A 19,895-nucleotide genomic window follows, 5' to 3' on the forward strand; every position below is an offset into this window, starting at 1 on the left:
TGCATGCTTTGATTTTGCTTGCATTTATTTAAGGTATATCATTCCTAATCTACATGTTTTCATTTTGCTCCTAAATCACATTCTTTTTGCTAGCCTTGGCAATGTAATTACTATAAATCCCTGTGTAAAACTGCTCAAAGCCTTCTACAATTGTATCACTTTATACCTATACTAGGTACAATAAAGCCAAGGTTTGCCTATAAAAACTATCTTTTTGCAATGATTCAAAGGCCATGTACACACAAAAAAAGAATGTTCAACAAAGGATATTGCCTATTTTATAGCCTTTCAAGACCTGTCTATCTGCATTCTGCACCTTAAAAAAGCTCTATGGATGTAAGGACAGGAAAGATATAACACGAGTGTCAAAGTGGAAAAAAGTGTTTGTCAATAGTATATATCATGATATGAAGTAAAGGCAAGTCGTTGTTCATATGGGACAGTCATACGTGTCATACATATATGCATGTATATCCCATGTGAAAAGGAATGTAAAGAAATATGACCATAAGTTAGAATTATAATGAAAAATCACAATATTTAATAACATATTTTTTTGAAAAATCCAGATAAAAATATATGCACAGAATATATGACAATGGGGGATATTCACTAAAATTGAAGCACTCAGAATCTGGTGCAGCAGTGCATGGTAGCCAATCAGCTTCTAACTTCAGCTTGTTCAATTAATCTTTGGCAATAAACCCCCATTCACATCATGGCGATTTGACATGTCAAATTGCATACCAAATCGGCGTCTATCGCCGACAATGGCACCGTCCGAATCAGTGCGACGCCGACCTTGCACCGATTCCCAAAAGTAGTTCCTACACTACATTGGGCGACTTCAGGGGCGATTTCAATAGACATCTGTGCAGGAACCCACACAGATGTCTTTCAAATCGCTGCCGAACTTGCACTGAAATGCCAGTTTAAGTTCAGCTGAACTCGCACGATTTCAATCCCGCCTTCAGTGGGAACCTAGTTTTAAACCTGGAAGCTGATTGGTTTCTATGCAGAGCTGCACCAGATTTTACATTCTCCAGTTTTAGTAAATTACCCATAATGTGTCAACAATCACTGGATGCCTTGGTCATAGGAAAACAGCATCTGGACTAGCAGCAGGTTATTTTACGGTGCCAGTATTTTTGTAAATACATTATCTGTAGATTAAGACAAATACAGAGATGATACTATATATATATATATATATATATATATATATATATGTGTGTGTGTGTGTGTGTGTGAATATTGTACATCACTGTATATATTTAAAAAAAACATTTAGAAGCGCAGTACAGTCCCCCTAAATATGATTATGTTATGTTTTGTTCAGGTATAGTAAATGGCTTTTTTTGTTCCTGAGTATGTATGGATTAGAACCCCTGATATGTTTTGGCTGTACTTTAAGTCCACCTCACCGTAACCTGTCTAGTTATACTTTCTTTCTGCTTCCCAAGCCTTATTTTATACAAACCATGGTTGACATACACTGCACTGATGATGGCCAGCAAACCTGAAACGGTGGTGTGTAGTTTGGGATAAAAGGTTTTCTATTATAAGCTATATCTGTGCTGTATACGTATACCAGTGGTTCAGTTTACCCAGGGGAGAAACATGAACAATTTGCGTAAAATTAGGTATGGATTCTTTTTTTCTTTCAATATGCAATGGGAAGGAGACACCCTCATAATTACTGCTTTAAGAAAGCTCTTCTGTGCTTGCCTGGGTAGAAAAAAAAAAATACACAGGCTCTCATACAGCCTGGCCAGGCCATTGCAGATAGCTATGAAGTACTGGGATTTCACCAGCAAGGGTAGAAACCTGTAACACTGAGGGTGATTTACCAAAACTGGTACACACAGAATCTGGTGTAGCTGTGCATAATAACCAAACAGCTTCTAGGTTTTTTTTTGTCAAAGCTTAAAGTGGATGTAAACCCTATTCATGAAATCTGACCTGGGCACATAGATCTGTAGTGTTTACTTATCTCTCTCAAAACCCCTAAGTGTAGTGTCTTTCTGCTGCTCCGTTCCTCTGTTGTCAGTATGATAACTTCTGACAAGTTCTCAGACACAGGAGATAAAAGCCGCTGGAAGTTTGTGTCGGGGTATGGACTTAGGGACAGATAAGCAGAGAGCTTGTCTATTCACAGCACACCTCTGCAAGTTTCATCATTCCTCTGCCTATGTAGAGGGGGGGGGGGTTACCTTTCCTTCAATCAGCTCACACACAGTGTATGCCCAGACTCCCCTCCCACTGCTGAAACAGGAATAAACAGGGAGAATAATATGTACCATGATTTGCACTTTCTAAAGAGTCTAGAAAGCTGAAGACAGCACATATACATGTAAAACGTATGTAGGGAGATTTATCTCATCTCGGTGTATCATCTGAGGCTGTTCCCTTCACTGGGTATATGTGAGGGTTTACATCCACTTTAGTTGAACGAGCTGAAGGTAGAAGCTGATTTGTTTCTATGCACAGCTGCACCAAATTATCTGTGCACCAGTTTTAGTAAATCCCCCCAATCTTCTAAATTACCATCTTTTAGTTCCAGTATTCATTCAGACTGTAATATGATTACCTATAAAATTCATATTATATTGATAATATATTAACTCCATGTATCACGATCCCCAGATCCCAGTGGAAATGAATCACGCAGTATATTCGATTTCCCATAAATTCTGCATTGTATCTTCAAGTGTTCCTTTTCAGTGTGTGGTTTACATTGATTGGTTTCATGGTTTGCGCAGATGTTTCAAGTGACCAAGTACCCTACTACACAAAGCCCAGGTACAGCGATAACCGTGCATTCCCACTGCCTGAAGTACCATTTGCATCTGAACTGACAGCACAGCAACATGCTCTCAAACAAAAGGAAGAAGGATCCTGGACTCAACTGACCAAAGACGAGAAACTAGCATGTATGTCATTTGCTCCATCTTATTTTTTTTTCTATATTATAAAGAGTTTTATTGAATTTTTCAAATACAGGATACAAACAGTAAATAAATAATCAATTCTGGGGAAAGCAATATACTATATTATACTATTTTTTTAACAAACGATACATATAATAGATTTTGATATTCTAAGCTTAGCACTGTTCAGGTCTTTTGAGTAAGACAAACAACCATCTTAAACAAGAATTAAAATCCTGAAGTCACTTTGAAAAACCAGCCAATACTTTTGGCCTTCAATAGGAGAACAGCTAGCATGCTGTCCAGTGGACATCAAACTACCAATAACTTTTGACTCTTGCATTAATCATTGGCAACAATGGTTTCCAATATTTGGGTTTTATTACAGCCCATCACATCTCCCCTGAGGAAGACCACTACGGAATAGGTCGAAACGCGTCAGTGTACCAACTTGTTGGCTGTGATTGTTTTATTCATGTATTGTCTTATTTTCTATGTCCTTCTGATGGGTCAATATTGTAACCAGAACTCATATTTCCTTCAATGTGGAAATTTTTTCTTTCCTTTTTTCTCTATTGGCAACAATGGTTTCCAATCTTTGGGTTTTGTTACAGCACAATGAGGACAATTTACTAATAAACCAGAAGGTATTTGTTTTCCATGTGGATCATTATTTTCCAGCTTTCATTAGCTGTCATTGCTGAAAATAAGATACATTATTGGAAATATTCATTATTACAGGTTTTTGAATTTTACCTATAGGAAGTTTTATATTTTTATAAATATTCGCTCTATTTATGCATAGCTCTGGCTACACTGAAGGCAATACTTAGATTAACATTATTATATTTATTTTATTTTGCATTAGGTTAGCATTTATATGTCTTATGCTCACTAAGGAGGTTGATTACACTCTTGTATTTGCTTATAAAATAATATCTATAAAGATAATGGTGTAAATATACTATAGGTTATATGCCTACTGTAGTAATAACACTTGGAGAAGTAAAACATTTTTGTGTTATGTTTATCCTCAATCTTCTAGTGTACCGTATCAGATTTAACCAATCCTATGCAGAGATGAAGAAAGGAGCACCGAATGAGTGGAAAACCGTACTGGGAATAGCATTATACTTCGTGGCCTTTTCTGGATTATATCTTTGGTGGCATCGTAAATATGGTTAGTTATACATTATTTTTTACAGAGATTAAGGAGCTTTTACAAAATATACATGTTCCAATGAGACATTAACCAAACTATGAGAAAATGTATCATACATGACACTCATATTTTTATTTAGATACTCTGAGACTGGGCAGTAGCCCTCATTTATTTTAATAAAAAATGCACAATATTTTACATGAAAATTAACTTAAAAACCTTAAAACGTTACATATTTTTTTTAAAGTCCCTAAAAATCAGAGACCCTGGAAAATAAATATGTAGCTGCAATTTTTTTTAGGTTGCGCTTTATTTGCGATACTGTTTATTAAATATATATTTTCAGTAAAAAAATACATTACATTTAATACACACAAACACAAAATACATAGCAATACCTAGTATGGGTGGGTGTAACTGTAGTTTTCATACGCACTTGTTTGCACTGAAGCATACGTGTGCGTTTGTATGTACTTGTAAGTAGAGTTTTTTGGTGAGTTTTTTTAAAATGTATTTTTATAAACTTTGACTTTTTAACTTTATTGAATTTATTTATTATTATCCTTTATTATACTATATTATTATTATACTTTTTGTTATGCTTTTTTGACTTTATTCTATCACAAGTGGCTGACAAGCCACATATGTGATAGTATAATTCAGGTGACAGGTTCTCTTTAAGGAGACATGAGGGGTCTATGGGCACCCAAGCAGGACAGTTGTGCTCCAGACACATGGCCGGGGAATGTAAGGTGTGGGAAGATAGTGGGCATCAGCTAACTGTACATGTAGAAGTGACTGGATGGCTCTACAGTCGCCTTAATGACTACAAGAAAGCTGGCAAGTGCAACTAAAAAGGAAGACAAACTGCTGACTATTTTCATGCAAGCACTGCAGCTGCCGTAACGGGGCAAAGGCATTTTACCCAACACTGATGTTTCAGTTTTGTGGAACTGCATGCATGTTAACCACTTGCCGACCGCCTAATGTATTTTTACTGTGGCAAGTCGGCTCCCCTGCGTGAAATCACGTACCTGGATGTAATTTTGTGTACGGGCTCCAGGGGGTGTGCGCGCAGCTTGAAGCAGGATTGCACGCTGATTGGCTAGAGTCGGAGCCAATCAATGGGTCCGTTGGACCTGATGTCCATGGGCCATCCGCGCTCATTCCTGAGAGGCACAGAACGGTGGTCTGCCTATGTAAACAAGGCAGATCGCCATTCTAACAGGGAGGAAGACAGAGTTCTTGTGTTCCTGCTAAGCAGGAACACCGATATCTGTCCTTCCCCATTCAGAGCAACCCCCACACAGTTAGAAAGCACTCCCAGGGAACACATTTAACCCTTTGATCACCCCTGATGTTAACCCCTTCCCTGCCAGTGTCATAAGTACAGTAACAGCACATATTTTTTTAGCACTGATGATCACTGGTCCCCAAAAAAGTGTCAAAAGTGTCAGTTAGGTGTCCGATTTGTCCGCTACAATGTCATAGTCCCACTATAAGTTGCTCACCACTGCCATTACTAGTAAAAAAACATTTTTTTTTTCAATTCCATAAAAATATCCCATCGTTTGTAGATGCGATAACTTTTGCGCAAACCAATCAATATATGCTTATTGGGATTTTTTTTTTACCAAAAATATGTAGCAGAATACATATTGGCCTAAGTTTATGAAGAGATTTGATTTTTTTTTTATTTTTTTATTGGATATGTTTTATAGCAGAAAGTAAAAAATACTTATTTTTTTTTTTTTTCAAAATTGACGCTCTTGTTTATCGCGCAAAAAATAAAAACAGCAGAGATGATCAAATACCACTAAAGGAAAGCTCTATTTGTGGGGAAAAGAAAGGGCATCAATTTTATTTGGGTACAGCGTCGCACGACCACGCAATTGTCAGTTAAAGTAACGCAGTGCCATATCTAAAAAAATGGCCTGGTTATTAGGGGGGTAAAACCTTCCAGGGCTAAAGTGGTTATATAACCCACAGACTACTTTCTCCAGTGATTGGATCTTTTTACTTGAGTTCATTGGATCACCTTCTCTACGGTATTCATTACAGTATTTGGTATACATTGAAGAATGCAAATGAAGGGTTAAAACACCATGCAGGGAGCAGAGAACTCTGAAGAGATCATCTTGAAATAGGCAGGAATAGCATCAGGAGCCAATAAGCATCAGGAGCCAATAATGTGTGCTGCATTTAAACATGCTTGCAGAAGAGTAGAGAGGAATGACTTCTTCAGCCTCCTCCTGCTCCTTCATTCTCCAATCAGTAGGCTGGGGGTGGAGAAATGAGGCCACTGTATTCCTAACTGTAATAGAGAGGGTGTTGACATCCTCCTTAATGTACTTTGTAACACTCAGGACAAAATGCCATTCCTTTTGCAGGTAAAACAGCATACTCTGCAAAATTGAAGTCTAAATGTTATTTGTATTTCATATCTATACTTAGATGCTTGTCTGGAGATAAGCTTGATTTTAAAAGGGCAAAGCGTTGTGACTGTGCAGTCAGACACAGAAATGAATCAGACTTCAATATTGCTGACTCTGTTGTAGTCAAACCCAGGAAATCGATTGTTAAAACATAGCCATGAATTTAACCACTTTGCTCTTTGACTTTAAAGTCACCAGCCTGTTGATCCTCTTCATTACTTGCTATGACCAGGGCTTTTTTTCAGCGGGAACGCGGGGAACGCATATCCGGCACATCTAGCACTGAATGTATGCCATGGCAAGGGGTGCTGGAGGGTCTACTGATGCTGGATCTATTGATGCTAGAGGGGATCTATTTTTGGATGGCAATCTATTGTTGCTGGTGGAGGATCTTTTGATACTGTGGGTTAATTGTTGCTGGAAGGGATCTACTGTTTGGGGAGAGGGTCTACTGTTGCTGGCTGCTAGAGAGTCTATTGATGCTGGCTGCTGGGAGATCTTTTGCTGCTGCTGGGGGTCTATTGCTGCTGGGGGGTATATTGCTGCTGGCTGTGGGGGATCAATTTTATTGCTTTTCTTGTTATCATAACCAAATTCCATACATTCCACTACAAAATTATACTTGGCTCTATATTCTCTAAAAGGGGCTGTACTGGAAGCTGGGTAGGGGGTGGATCCAAGTGTCGGTGCTCAGAGGTGGGTAGGGGTGAAACCAAGGGTTAGTGCTCGAAGGTGGGTACGGGGCGGAGACACAAAGTAACTTAGAAAGGGGAGTTCCTGCACCTTTTCTCTGAGAAAAAAAGCCCTGGCTATGACAACCCCAGAGTCTTCTGAGATAGATATATTATATGCAGGTTTTAACACATTATATTTAAAAAAAAAAATATTTCTGATCATGTCTTGCATTGATATACTGGAAAAAATAATTTGATGACAGTAAGAGAGAGAGCCAAGTCGAATACAAATAAAGTCCATGTCACAAATGCTTTCTGAAAGTTTATTGAAAGTTCACAGGCTTTTTTTTTTTTCCTTAATGAACTTGGCATCACCCAATAAAACACTGTAACCATTAACCACAGAGAATAAAAGCCCAACCCTGCTCCAAAGTCCAAGTCTTCAATTTACTGCATTCATGCTGCTTTCAACCAATTTCATAGATGTATCTTCTATCACTGGGAGAGTAAAAACAGAGAGGTTTAATGGAAAATAATGGGAAGAGTGAGAAAATATATATCTCTTTTTATAAACACCAGTTTTTATTAAATATCTTCTTAAATATACAGCACTTTAAATATATTTCAGTATATTTAAAATGTCACACAATATCAAAATCAAAATATTAACATGGGCCTCTAGCTCGAAACTAATGGCGCTTTTCCACTGTATGGTACGGCTCGGTATGGCTTGCTTTGATGCTTTTCCACTGCATGGTACGGCATGGTACATCTCTGAACGGTTCGGTACGGTTTGGTACAGTGGGGCTTTTCTACTAACATGGTACGGCTCGGTACGGCTCGCTTAAACAGTACCACCTCGTTTGGGGTTCCAAGCGTGCCGTACCGATACCAAATTGTGACCTGTAACATGATATCCCACAATCCTTCGGATGCAGCCTCTTGATTGGTCATCACTACTAGCCACTGATTGGTCAGAGAGAATCGTCACTACATTCGTCATTGGATTTGCGTAGAGGCATGTAGAGGCGGCGCAACTACGTTGTAATCCCACTCATTTACTACTTTAGTAGAAAAGCAAACCGAGCCGAGTCAAGCCATGCAGTACGGAGATGTGCCGACTCGTACCACGCAGTGGAAAAGCAAACCAAGCCAAGTCGAGCCAAGCCGGTATACGCAGTGGAACATCGCTATAAGTAAAGTTAGGGGATAATTACACTGCTCAAAAAAAAGGAACACTTTTTAATCAGAGTATAGCATCAAGTCAGTTAAACTCCTGAGATATTGATCTGGCCAGTTAAGTAGCAGAGGGAGTTGATGGGCAACAACGAGACAACCTCCAAAACAGGAATGGTTTTACAGGTGCAGGCAAATTAAATTTTTTTCCCTACTCATCTTTTCTGACTCTTTTTCACTAGTTTTGCATTTAGATAGGGTCAGTGTCACTACTGGAAGCATGAGGTGATACCTGGACCCTATAGAGGTTGCACAAGGAGTCCAACTCCTCCAGGATGACACATCAATTTGTGCCATTGCCAGAAGGTTTGTTGTGTCTCCCAGCACAGTCTCAAGAGCATGGAGGAGATTCCAGGAGACAGACAGTTACTCTAGGAGAGCTGGACAGGGCTGTAGAAGGTCCTTAGCCCATCAGCCGGACCAGTATCTGCTCCTTTGTAAAAGAAGGAACAGGATGAGCACTGCCAGAGCCCTACAAAATGACCTCCAGCAGGCAACTGGTGTGAATGTCTCTGACCATACATTCAGAAACATACTTCATGAGGCCTAAGGGCCCAAAGTCCTCTAATGGACCCTGTGCTCACACCATGGCGCTCAATTGGCATTTGCCATTGAACACCAGAATTGGCAGGTCCACCACTGGCATCATTCAGCATGACCAGTTTGGGGGTGGGTCAGGGATGGTCTGGGGAGGCATATCCATGGAGAGACGCACAGACCTCTACTGGCTAGACAATGGCACCTTGACTGCAATTTGGCATCAGGATGAAATCCTTGGACTCATTGTCAGATCCTACGCTGGTGCAGTGGGTCCTGGGTTCCTCCTGGTGCACGACAATGATTGTCCTCATGTGGTGAGAATATGCAGCCAGTTCCTGGAGGATGAAGGAATTGATACCATTAAATGACTTACGCTTGCCTGACCTAAATCCAATAAAACACTTCTGGGACATTATGTTTCCGTCCATCTGACGCCACAAGATTGCACCTCAGTCTGTTCAGAAACTCAGTGATGCCCTGGTCCAGATCTGGGAGGAAATACCCCAGGATACCAGCCGTTGTCTCATTAGGAGCATGTCCCGACGTTATCAGACATGCATACAAGCACATGGGGGCCTTAAAAAGTACCATTTTGAGTTGCTGCAGAGAAATGTCAGCAAACTGGACTAGACTGCCTAGTGTCTTTGAATTCAGCCCTCTGTACGTTGATAATTTTCGTTTCCATCAAACGATGTGGCATTCTTTCATTTCTAAAGCCTCGTACACACGCAACGATTGTTGGCCGACCGATCGGCCATCTTTTGTCCAGTGTTGTTGTGTTGGTTGAAATGTGCTCTAGACTGCACATAAATTTTCTCGGCCAACAAAAACCAACTTCAGAAGTGATGTCATGTGCTGGTTAACTTTCTGTGTTTTTTTTCTTCTCTGAGTCTTGCTCATCTGATTTTTGTCTGCCGAAATCTGTACTGACTGACGGAAAATCGGGCGTTCTGTTGACGGCCAACAAAAATTTTATAGCATGCACACCAGATTTTGTTCGGCCAAAAAGTCGGAGTCGGTTGTCGGAAGCATCATACTAACAAGCCGAAAATCAGCCGATCGGACATTGGGCGAAAATTCACGGCCAACAATTGTTGCGTGTGTACGAGGCATAACACATTACCCAGTCCTTTACCAGTATACTGTAGACATCCAGCATGATATTTTTCCCCATTGAGATCTGATGTGTTTTCAAAGTGTTCCTTTAATTTTTGAGCAGTGTATAATCTTTACCGGGTAAGCTTACAAAATTCTAATACATTGGGACTAGATTTTACTTTTTTGCATAAGTCAATCATTACTTCTTGTTTCTATCCCAGGACCATTAGGTATGGCTGACCATCATACAGGGTGTTATACATGAATATATACTACTTGTTTTTTTTTTTTTTTTTTTTTTTAAATATATACTATTGCTAAATTGAATTTTTACAGTTGTAACACTTGATTTACAGAGTTGTTACTAAGCAGGTCAATAGCTTGTGACACTAGGTCTGGAAGTGCTTCTATCATGTTTCAGGAGCCCTGCTGGACCAAATATTCTTTATTAGGGGTATGTGCATTGCAGAGGTACTTTGAACAAAGTCCCTCAAAAAATATCCCCCAAAGCACTGAAGCCCAGGAGGGGTGTTAGCATAGAGGGATTAATGTACAACCAACCCACTAACCCAAACTAATAAAGGATACATCTGGTTCCTATACATTCACAGAAAAAAAAAATTGCATCCTCTTTAAAAACATTTACATTTTCCTAAATTAGCATCATATACCTGTATGAGAATTCTAAGATTATGAAAGTGGCCTCAAAACAATTCCTGTACAAGCACCCCTGGAATTCGAGACAGGGCCTGCAAGGGCATTGGAAGGGCAAAAATGCCTGGGTGGCAAAACAGATGATTGGAACTCAGGGGTGCTGGAATCATCAGTGCAGGGGTACAGTTGATAATGCACCAGGGATACACCAAATTAGGATATGAGCAGATTCAGGTCACAAGCATGCCCGGCAGCATGTGAACAGCAAAGTAACAAATCGGAGGCAGAATCGAAGTCAAGAGCATGCCGACAATGAAGTACCAAGTTGATAAGCAGAATCTTAGTCAGAAGGCTAGGCCGAGGTTGGCAATGAAAGTAAACATCAATCATAAGCAGATGGGGAATCAAAGAGCAGGTCAGGTGGAAGCCATGTTAGCAATGAAGGTCATGCAAACATTCAGAATTGGAAGTCACAGGAACAAAGACTGAAAGGAATGAAGATTCAGCAATGAAGATACGCATAAATACGTTTTAAGTAGCTGTTTTGCAACAATATCTGTGGTGGATTTGTGCAGGCACAGTCACGCACATGCTGAGTGCCAATGTTTGCATGCGTGCACAAAGTCGCAGATGAGCCTGACAGCTGATACAATGTCTCTGACAATCAAAGATCTCTGTGTTCTAGCTATTGTGAGGCTATTTCTCACAAAAGCCTTGCAGAAGTGAAGAGAAAGAAACCCTTGAGAAGGGGCTAGCCTCAAGGTCGCTGGAAAATCTGTGAAGGTTGATGTGGCAGGAGTCAACTTTGGTTGGGGGGCTTGTGGAACCCAGATTACTTTAGAGAGGTTAGGAAACTCCTTGTCCAGCTTCCCCAGCTCCTCTTATGTGTAAGCCACCCTGTGTCTATAAGGGCACAGGGTGACCAAGAACCCCAGTTGGGTCTGCACTAATCAGACTCGCTGTACAACCACACTGGACTCTGCCTTTGGTGTTACCCCGGTTAGCCTGGGTTCTATATGTGTGGTTTGTGTTGAAAGAGTGAGGGACTCTTTCACTTGGGGCAGTAATATTTCTGAACAGTGTCCCTCAGGAAATATATGAAGATGAACGGTTTGACTATTCAGATTGCTAGATAGTGGGGTGGGGTTTGGTTTTGTTAAGTACCTGTATTCCTTTGTTCTATTGTTGTTCTGTCTGCCTTAAAGATCAACTTATTATGGGATGTATATGTGTATGCGGATTGGCTGCTAAGGAGGGGGGTTGTCCCACAGTGTATATCTGTTTGTGCTGGTGTTTCAATAAAGAGTTAGTTGCTTTCAGATCCATACAAGCGAAGTTCAGGCTAGTTTCACTATATATGTCCAGACTGGAGGAAGCCGTATACTGACGGAAGCCCACAAACAACACAGTGTGGGTGGGCTTTTTTGTTATAGTTGAAAAAAACAATTCCAAGACTTTGCTTTCAAGAGACTATCCTGTTTTTTAGAATATGCGTAAATTTAGGCTTTAGCTATGAAGCTCTATGAACAGCAACCTTTTTAGAAAAAATATAACAGATAAGAGTAACCCTAGGAAACAGGTAAGAAGCCTAACATTCCACCAGCAAAAATAAAAAATAGTTTATTTTTTTATGTATTTATTTTTTTACTTCAACCTTACTTATACAATATTTTTTATAGCTTAGTCCTAGTATAGACTATTGGACAATATTAAAATTTTAAATGAAACTTTATACATGTAGTGCCAATTCCAGCATAAGGCCTCTGAGGTACACTGAGACATTTATGGTCATTTAGAGGCAGTTGAGTTTAGTGGCTTTTTTTTTTTTTTTTTAAAGAAAAAAATTGCATTCAGGACGGAAGTTTTTTTGGCATTTGAAACACCAAATGTTTGTAACAGCGTGCAAATGTGTCTAAACGTGGTAAATTGCATTTATAAGCATTTTCTTTTATAGGTGTTTTTAATAGGGAATCATTTGTGGCCATTTGCAATATGGAAAAAACAGAATTTCCAGACTCCTTGGGGAGAGAAAGAGAGAGATGCCACTAAACTCGTATAAACGTGGCATGCAACAGTGGCAAAACTGACGTTTTTAAACGTTGCTTACTAGCTGTCAAGTTCCAGCGTTCAGAAGAGGTTTTCAAATGTCCAGTGTACGTGAAGCCTAATGGTCACGGAAGAAAAGGCAGATTGAAATCCAAAACCTTCACTGACTATCTTGTAGTTATCAGCTGGTCTACAATTAAATAACCATTTTTTATGAACAAGCATTTAGTTCTTGTAAGTCTGAATTTTCAGAAACTTTTGTCTTTGACAAACTTTATTATCTGTACTGTAGTAACAGATTTTGTGTTAGTTGCAATATACAACTTTGCCACAAGATGGCAGAAGCTTCCTGTTTTCTGCATTGACCTTTGTCAAAATGTTTAACTTCCCTGCCATATTAATTGAAGAAGTAAATCTACACATACTTCACTAAGGATAACACAGAATGGTGATGGCATATTTGCTGGAATTTTCTATCCAAACCATAAGATGGAAATTGTTGAAAGATCACACACTGATTGTACCTGTTTGCACTAAAGGTTGCAGGGAAGGGTAGACAGAGAACCAATCTAATTCTAATTGATCTGGGTCTACTAAACTGAAATTTGATAGATGGCTATGACACTCTGCATGCTGCTCTTTGTACTGCTTTACTGCTTATGTCACATTTGGTGATAGGAGATCTGATTAACTCCTTTATAACCAATGTTTAACATTACACATTTCTACTGTGGACAGATGTGGCTTCCTTTAAGCCAATAATAGCCCATTTCTGGCAATGGATAGCATTTGGGATCTACAGGTATGGAAGGCAGTGTATTTACGACCTTTTAGAAATGCTCAAGTGGGTAAGAGTCTATATTTACTACTGATGGTCAGTTAAGAGTTCAAAATAGTAGGTGTTATCAGCTGTAAATGCTTTTAAGAGCCTGATCAATAATAAAGCATTTAGTACCAGTTTACATGGTAAAACAAGTATATGCACTCCTTTGTGTTTAGTCTAGTAGTCCTGATAGATCCTATGGCTTTCTATGGTTTTTTTAATGAGAGGCAGTCAACATGTGAAAAAAGTAGTGCTAGGCTTTCTTATTAAAGCCAAGCTTGCTCTGCAAACTAAATGCAATGGAGGCATACTGTATGAAATGTTATTTGCAGAAAAAAAAAAGATTTAGGTTAAAATTGATTTACTAAAATGAATGTGGAAACAAAATTAAAGTAAAACTATAGTTTTGGATAAAGCAATAAAAAAAAAATATATATATACAGTATATATATATAAAATATATATATATATATATATATATATATATATATATATATATATAGGCAATTTTTTTTTCTTTTTTGATAGAGCAAGTTTTATTTCGTCATCTGTGTCCCATTTGGGGAGATTTCCCTTTATTTCCTGTCTCATAGCCAAACAGGAAGTGAGAGGAAATTGCTGCAAGTTTGGGGAATTCCTTTGGGACCCCCAGGTCACCAAAACTAGTGTCCCGTTTTAAGATTTCCTCCCTATTACCTTTCTGGGGACAACCCAAAATTTGGGGATTTTCTTTTACTTTTAATAATAATGGTAAACAGGACAAATAGAGAGGGTAAGAGTCGGTTCACACTAAGGCGACACGACTCCTTACTACTTCGGGGGCGACTTGTGCATTCCCATGCACCACGACTTCGGAGCGACTTGCATGGACTTCACATAATGGAAGTCTATGCAAGTCGCTCTGAGGTCCCCCCGAAGTAGTACAGGACCCTTTTTCTAAGTCGGAGCGACTTGTGTCGCTCCTATTAGAACGGGTCCTGTAGCGGTCAATGGACCGCGAGGGAGCGCGACTTGTCAGGCTGATGTGGCGATATGAACAGTACCATTGCTAACAATGAGGTGCGACTTGTCATGTAATTTTGAACTGTCAAATCGCATGACAAGTCACACGGGTGTGAATGGGGGCTGAATTCTATGTATATCTTCACACTGGCCCGTTGCGTTCCCATTGTGGTGTAAGGCAGGCCATACACAGTGCAAATTTCATTCCTGCAGTGTTGACAGGGGAATCAGCAATTGTCTTCTCCCGGCGGAGGTGGGGGAAGCCGTCCTCGCCGGGAAAAGACAGTGATTATCGCTAGCGGCTATAGCAGTTGCTAGCAATAATCGCAAGAGAATCCGGCAGGTTGGTTGTCTCCAAGTTGATTGATTGTTCAACTTGGTACATTCAGCATGTCCATTAACAGTTACAATCCTGGCCAGTTCCTGCTGAACCGGCCAAGATTTGAACCATGTATGCCCGGCCTAATGCACCTCAGCATTGAAATGCATAAAAAAACACACCCCTGTTTGCTTTTTTCATGCAGTTTTTGAGTCACTTGACCTACAAAAATCGCGGCAAAACCCTATTTTCGGCAAAAAATTTTGAGACCGATATATCGGTGCATCCCTAATTACAAAACTGAAAATGCTAAGGTGATTATAATGACCCTTAAATTCCTAAACAGATTTTTCTTCAAATCAGAGAAAGGTATAAATCTGCAAAATTATTTGCTAACATCCTTGCTGTACATACTGTATATGTTGTAGTCTTGCATGCTCCAAATATGTTGGATTGGTTGTAAAGGTGGTGTATTGCTGCTCAGCCGGGGGGATAGCACTGAAAGCACCCAACAATAACTGGTCTCTGGAATGAAGAGGGATGTATGGCACATCCAGTATAGTCATAGGTGTGTACAGCCTATGGCATTAGGGTGTGCACCCCAAAGCTCAAACACATGTGTGTGTATATATATACTGACAGTGTCAGTAGAGCAATAGACCGTGTCAGTAGGGCAGTGGACGGTGTCAGTAGTTTTTAGTTTTCTTATTTTATTTTTTACAATTTCATTTTTTTTATAATTTTTTTTACAACTTAGGAACCCCATTAGGGGGCTTGGTGACATATCAGGGATCTAAACAGGGGGAATCTGCGCCACAGGGGGAGATTAGGGTGTGCCCAGGCACACCTAGCACCCCTGTGTGCACGCCTATGGGTCTAGTGTAGCGTTGGCGAACTCACGCAATACTTCTAATCTTGTATGACCCGGGGGTCCTAGTAGACAACAGGCTTAGGCATGGCATGCAATGCCAAGCTGCTGCAAGCAAAGCCAACAGAATACTGGGATGTATAAAAAAGGGGATTCACTCCAGAAATAAAGAGATTATTCTTCCACTCTACAAGACTCTGGTCCGGCCACATCTGGAGTATGCTGTCCAGTTCTGAGCCCTGGTCCTCAGAAAGGATGTGCTGGAACTGGAGAGAGTCCAGAGAAGGGCAACAAAAATAATTAGGGGAATGAAGGACATCAGCTATGTGGAAAGACTACAAGCACTGAACCTATTCTCTCTGGAGAAGAGACACTTGAGAGGGGATATGATATCAATGTACAAATACCAAACTGGTGACCCGAGCATAGGGAACAAACTTTTCATAGAAAGGGAATTCAATAAGACACGGGGCCACTCACTAAAACTAGAAGAAAAACGGTTTAACCTTAAACTGCGTAAGGGGTTCTTTACTGTCAGAGCAGTAAGGATGTAGACCTCTCTTTCACAAGCCGTGGTATCAGCAGGGAGCATCGATAGTTTAAAAAAAAACATTAGATGGGCACAACATAGAGGGGTATACAACGTACGGTTAACAGCAAACACACACACACACACACATCATAGGTTGAACTGGATGGACTGGTGTCTTTTTTCAACCTCACTAACTATGTAACTATGTTATATTTTATCAGCTTGTTGCCTGTTTTGGATTTCTAAGTGATGATGCCAGCGCAGCTGGGAAAAATAATAGGCATAATAGTGATATAATTGTTTTAAAGTAGGTAATTCAAGGAAGAATTCCAGCAATGGAGACAAATCACAACTTAGAAAATACCAGGGCTTAAGCCACTAACAATGCCATCTGCTCCACAAGTAAACTAAAATGTGGTTTGTGTACAGCTATATTGTGTTTCTATGGCAGTCTTGTTCTTCCCCGTGATTGCCAAATAAAGCAGTTTGGTTGGTTTTCCCGTACAGTCTCAGTGGAGTGCTGACATAAGTGTTGGCATCGTGGGAATACCTACAGACTGTTGGCAAAAGCCTGAATTTCAATTACTGCACAGGAAAATAAAAGCCAAGTTTGCAAAACAGCTTGCTCTGATGTAAGTGTGATGGAGATTGGATAAAGAGGAGGGCAGGAGAGACATGAAAAAGGAGTAGCATTGTTCAACAAGAAAATACCTTGGCACAAACAGCCATGCGGTGTTACTTTGTATTTGGTGTGTGAAATGGCAGGGTGCCCTCTCATTAAAGTTAATATTGTGACTGAACATAAAATCAGAGATAAATAACCTCTTTGCACATAGTTATGAAATGTCCTCTATCAAACTTAAAGTGCAACCCCAGGCAGATATAAAATACACAAGGTAATGTAGCGCAGGGGAAATACATGCAAGGGAGCAGTCTTTTACCCAATTTAAGGCCGGGTTCACACTAGCTGTGGCCGTGGCTCACAGAAGGGGGTCTGGTGGGTCCCTGTTCTCCGTTTCAGGTGCGAATCAGGCCAGATTTTTTTGCCTTAATTCGGACGTGAAGTGGAGCCAAAAACGCACAGGACCCTTTCCAGTGCGGGCCAGGGCCGCCCCGGAGATGTGTGAACCGACTCTATTGAGAGCCAGTCACACCCTGCTGTTATGCGAATTGGATAGAGGAAAGTTTTTTGTTGGGAGAGGGTGGTTATACTGACACCTTATTGTGGACAGAAACTGTCCGGTACCAAATCCTAACCAACTATGTACAAAAAAAACCTAACAAATGAAATAAAGAACTTTCCCGGTACCTTAAAAGAACGTCTAGTGCAATTTTATTGATATACAAAAAGATTTTTCAATAGAAACCAAATTTCTATTGAACAATCTTTTTGTATATCAATAAAATTGCTCTTTTACGGTAGCGGGAAAGTCCTTTATTTCGTTTGTTCGGTTTTTTGTACATGCAAATTGGATGTAGGGAAACCCTCATCTAATTCCTGTAAGTGTGAGCCCAGCCTAAGACCAGGCCTTTTTCTGACATTTATTGTTTACAAGTAAAAAATCTGTATTTTTTACTAGAAAATTACTTAGAACTCCCCCAAATATTATATACATTTTTTTAGCAGAGACCCTATAGAATAAAATGGTGGTCACTGCAATATTTTATGTCACATTGCTTTTGCACAGCGGTCTATTAAACACAATTTTTTAGAAAAAAATACACTTTAATGAGTTAAAAATAAATAAATAAAACAGTAAAGTTAGCCCATTTTTTTTGTAAAATGTAAATTGTAAAAATGTAATGATGTTACACCGAGTAAATAGATACCTAACATGTCTTTAAAATTGCGCAGGCTCGTGGAATGGTGACACACTATGGTACTTAAAAATCTCCAAAGGTGATGCTTTAAAAATATTTACAGATTACCTGTTTAGAATAACACGGGAGGTCTAGTGCTAGAATTATTTCTCTCGCTCTAACGATCGTGGTGATACCTCACATGTGTGGTTTAAACACCGTTTACATAAGTTGGCACAACTTACGTATGTGTTCGCTTCTGCACATAAGCTCGGGGGAATGGGGTGCTTTAATTTTTTTTTTTTTTCTTATTTATTTTACTTTTTATTTTTTATTTTTACACTGTTCCTTGAATTTTTTTTTCATCACTTTTATTCACCTATTATAAGGAATATAAACATCCCTTGTAATAGAAAAAAGCATGACAGGTCCTCTTTATTGGGAGATCTGGGGTCAAAAAGACCCTAGATCTCTCATTTACCGTTAAAAGCAAAAACAAAGGAATTTTGAATTAAAGAAAAAAAAAACCCTGTCAATCTGTTCGAGGACCAGAAGTGACGTCGGAGGTCACTCTGGTTCCTCCATGGGCATAGAGCTAAGTGGGGGCTATCTTGCCCTCACTCTGCTTACTGCCTAGCCATCAGCCGTATTGGATTGGTTCTGAGCTTACCGACGGCTCTGGTAAGCTCAGAATAGACCGGGAAGTGGCGGTCGGGGCCCTCTCCCGCTGCCTATATAAGTGATCTCGCTGGGATCACTTTTATCTGAAATCCGGCCACCTGACTGAAAAATAGATACCGGGATACCAGCTAGCTGCTGCCATCACCCCAGTATTTAACGTCAAAGTAATGACGTACATTTACAGTTAGGAATAGTCGTGAAGTCGTGAAGTGGTAACTAAACTTTTTTTTGTTTTAATAGAATGGAGATGGATTAGAACACCTATCAGTTTTTTTTTTTTTTTACTGCTTTCTGTGCCCCTGTAAGGCCCTGTTCACACCTAAGTGATTTTCTCTGAGCTCTAAAATGCTCAACAAGCCAAATCACATTCATTTTAAAGGCCCCTGTTCACAAATGAGCATTCTGTCGCCTGAAGAAAAACGCCTGTTGTTCAAAAAAGTACATGTGCTTCTTTTTGGCAGATTACAAGCATTTGTGGCTCAATAGACTTCAATAGAATTGCCTGACTTGAGCCCTTCACAGGCGTTTTGTCACTCGTTTTCTGCTCAAACAGCAGCTCTCCACCCCTAATTTTCTCTCCCTCTCCTCCTATTGGCTAAACAAAAATGCCTGAAGCTGTAAAACTATTGTAATATGCTTCCAAAACGCTTGTGAAAAGCTGCAAAAACACTTAAAAAAACACCCAAAAATGGAGACTATAATTCACCTTCTCCATTTGTCCTGTTTATAGTTATCACTGATAATAAAGGTGAAAGAAAATCTTACATTTTGGATTGTCACCAGAACAGGAATAGAAAGGAAATCTTCCAACTGGGACACTAGTTCTGGTGACAACCAGGGATTTCCGCACTTTGGAGGAATTTCCTTTCACTTCCCGTTTTGGCTATGGGACAGGAAGTGAAGGAAAATCTCCTCAATTTGGCACAGATGGCAAAAAAAAAAAAAAAAAAACATTAGGGTTACTCTATCCAAAATGAAAAAAAAGTTTTGATATTTGCTCTGCTTTTAGTAACACTTAGGCCGGGTTCACACATGCTCAGGCCATGGCTCACCGCAGGGGGTTAGGTGAGTCCCTGTTCACAGATTCAGGTGCAA

At 39.8% G+C, this 19,895-nt stretch overlaps 1 protein-coding gene across 1 annotated transcript in view; it reads left to right on the forward strand.

Moving 5' to 3' along the window:
- Positions 1–19,895, forward strand: part of LOC309556030 (cytochrome c oxidase subunit 4 isoform 1, mitochondrial-like) — a 90,135-nt gene that overhangs the window by 33,536 nt on the left and 36,704 nt on the right. Inside the window, exons 3-4 of the mRNA XM_082258298.1 lie at positions 2,763–2,933; positions 3,976–4,110. Coding sequence (XP_082114424.1) covers positions 2,763–2,933; positions 3,976–4,110 — 306 coding nt within the window. The remainder of the gene's footprint in view (positions 1–2,762; positions 2,934–3,975; positions 4,111–19,895) is intronic.

The sequence above is a fragment of the Pelophylax lessonae genome (genome assembly GCF_965119305.1).
Source record: "Pelophylax lessonae genome assembly, chromosome: 5".
Taxonomy (NCBI): Eukaryota; Metazoa; Chordata; class Amphibia; order Anura; family Ranidae; genus Pelophylax; species Pelophylax lessonae.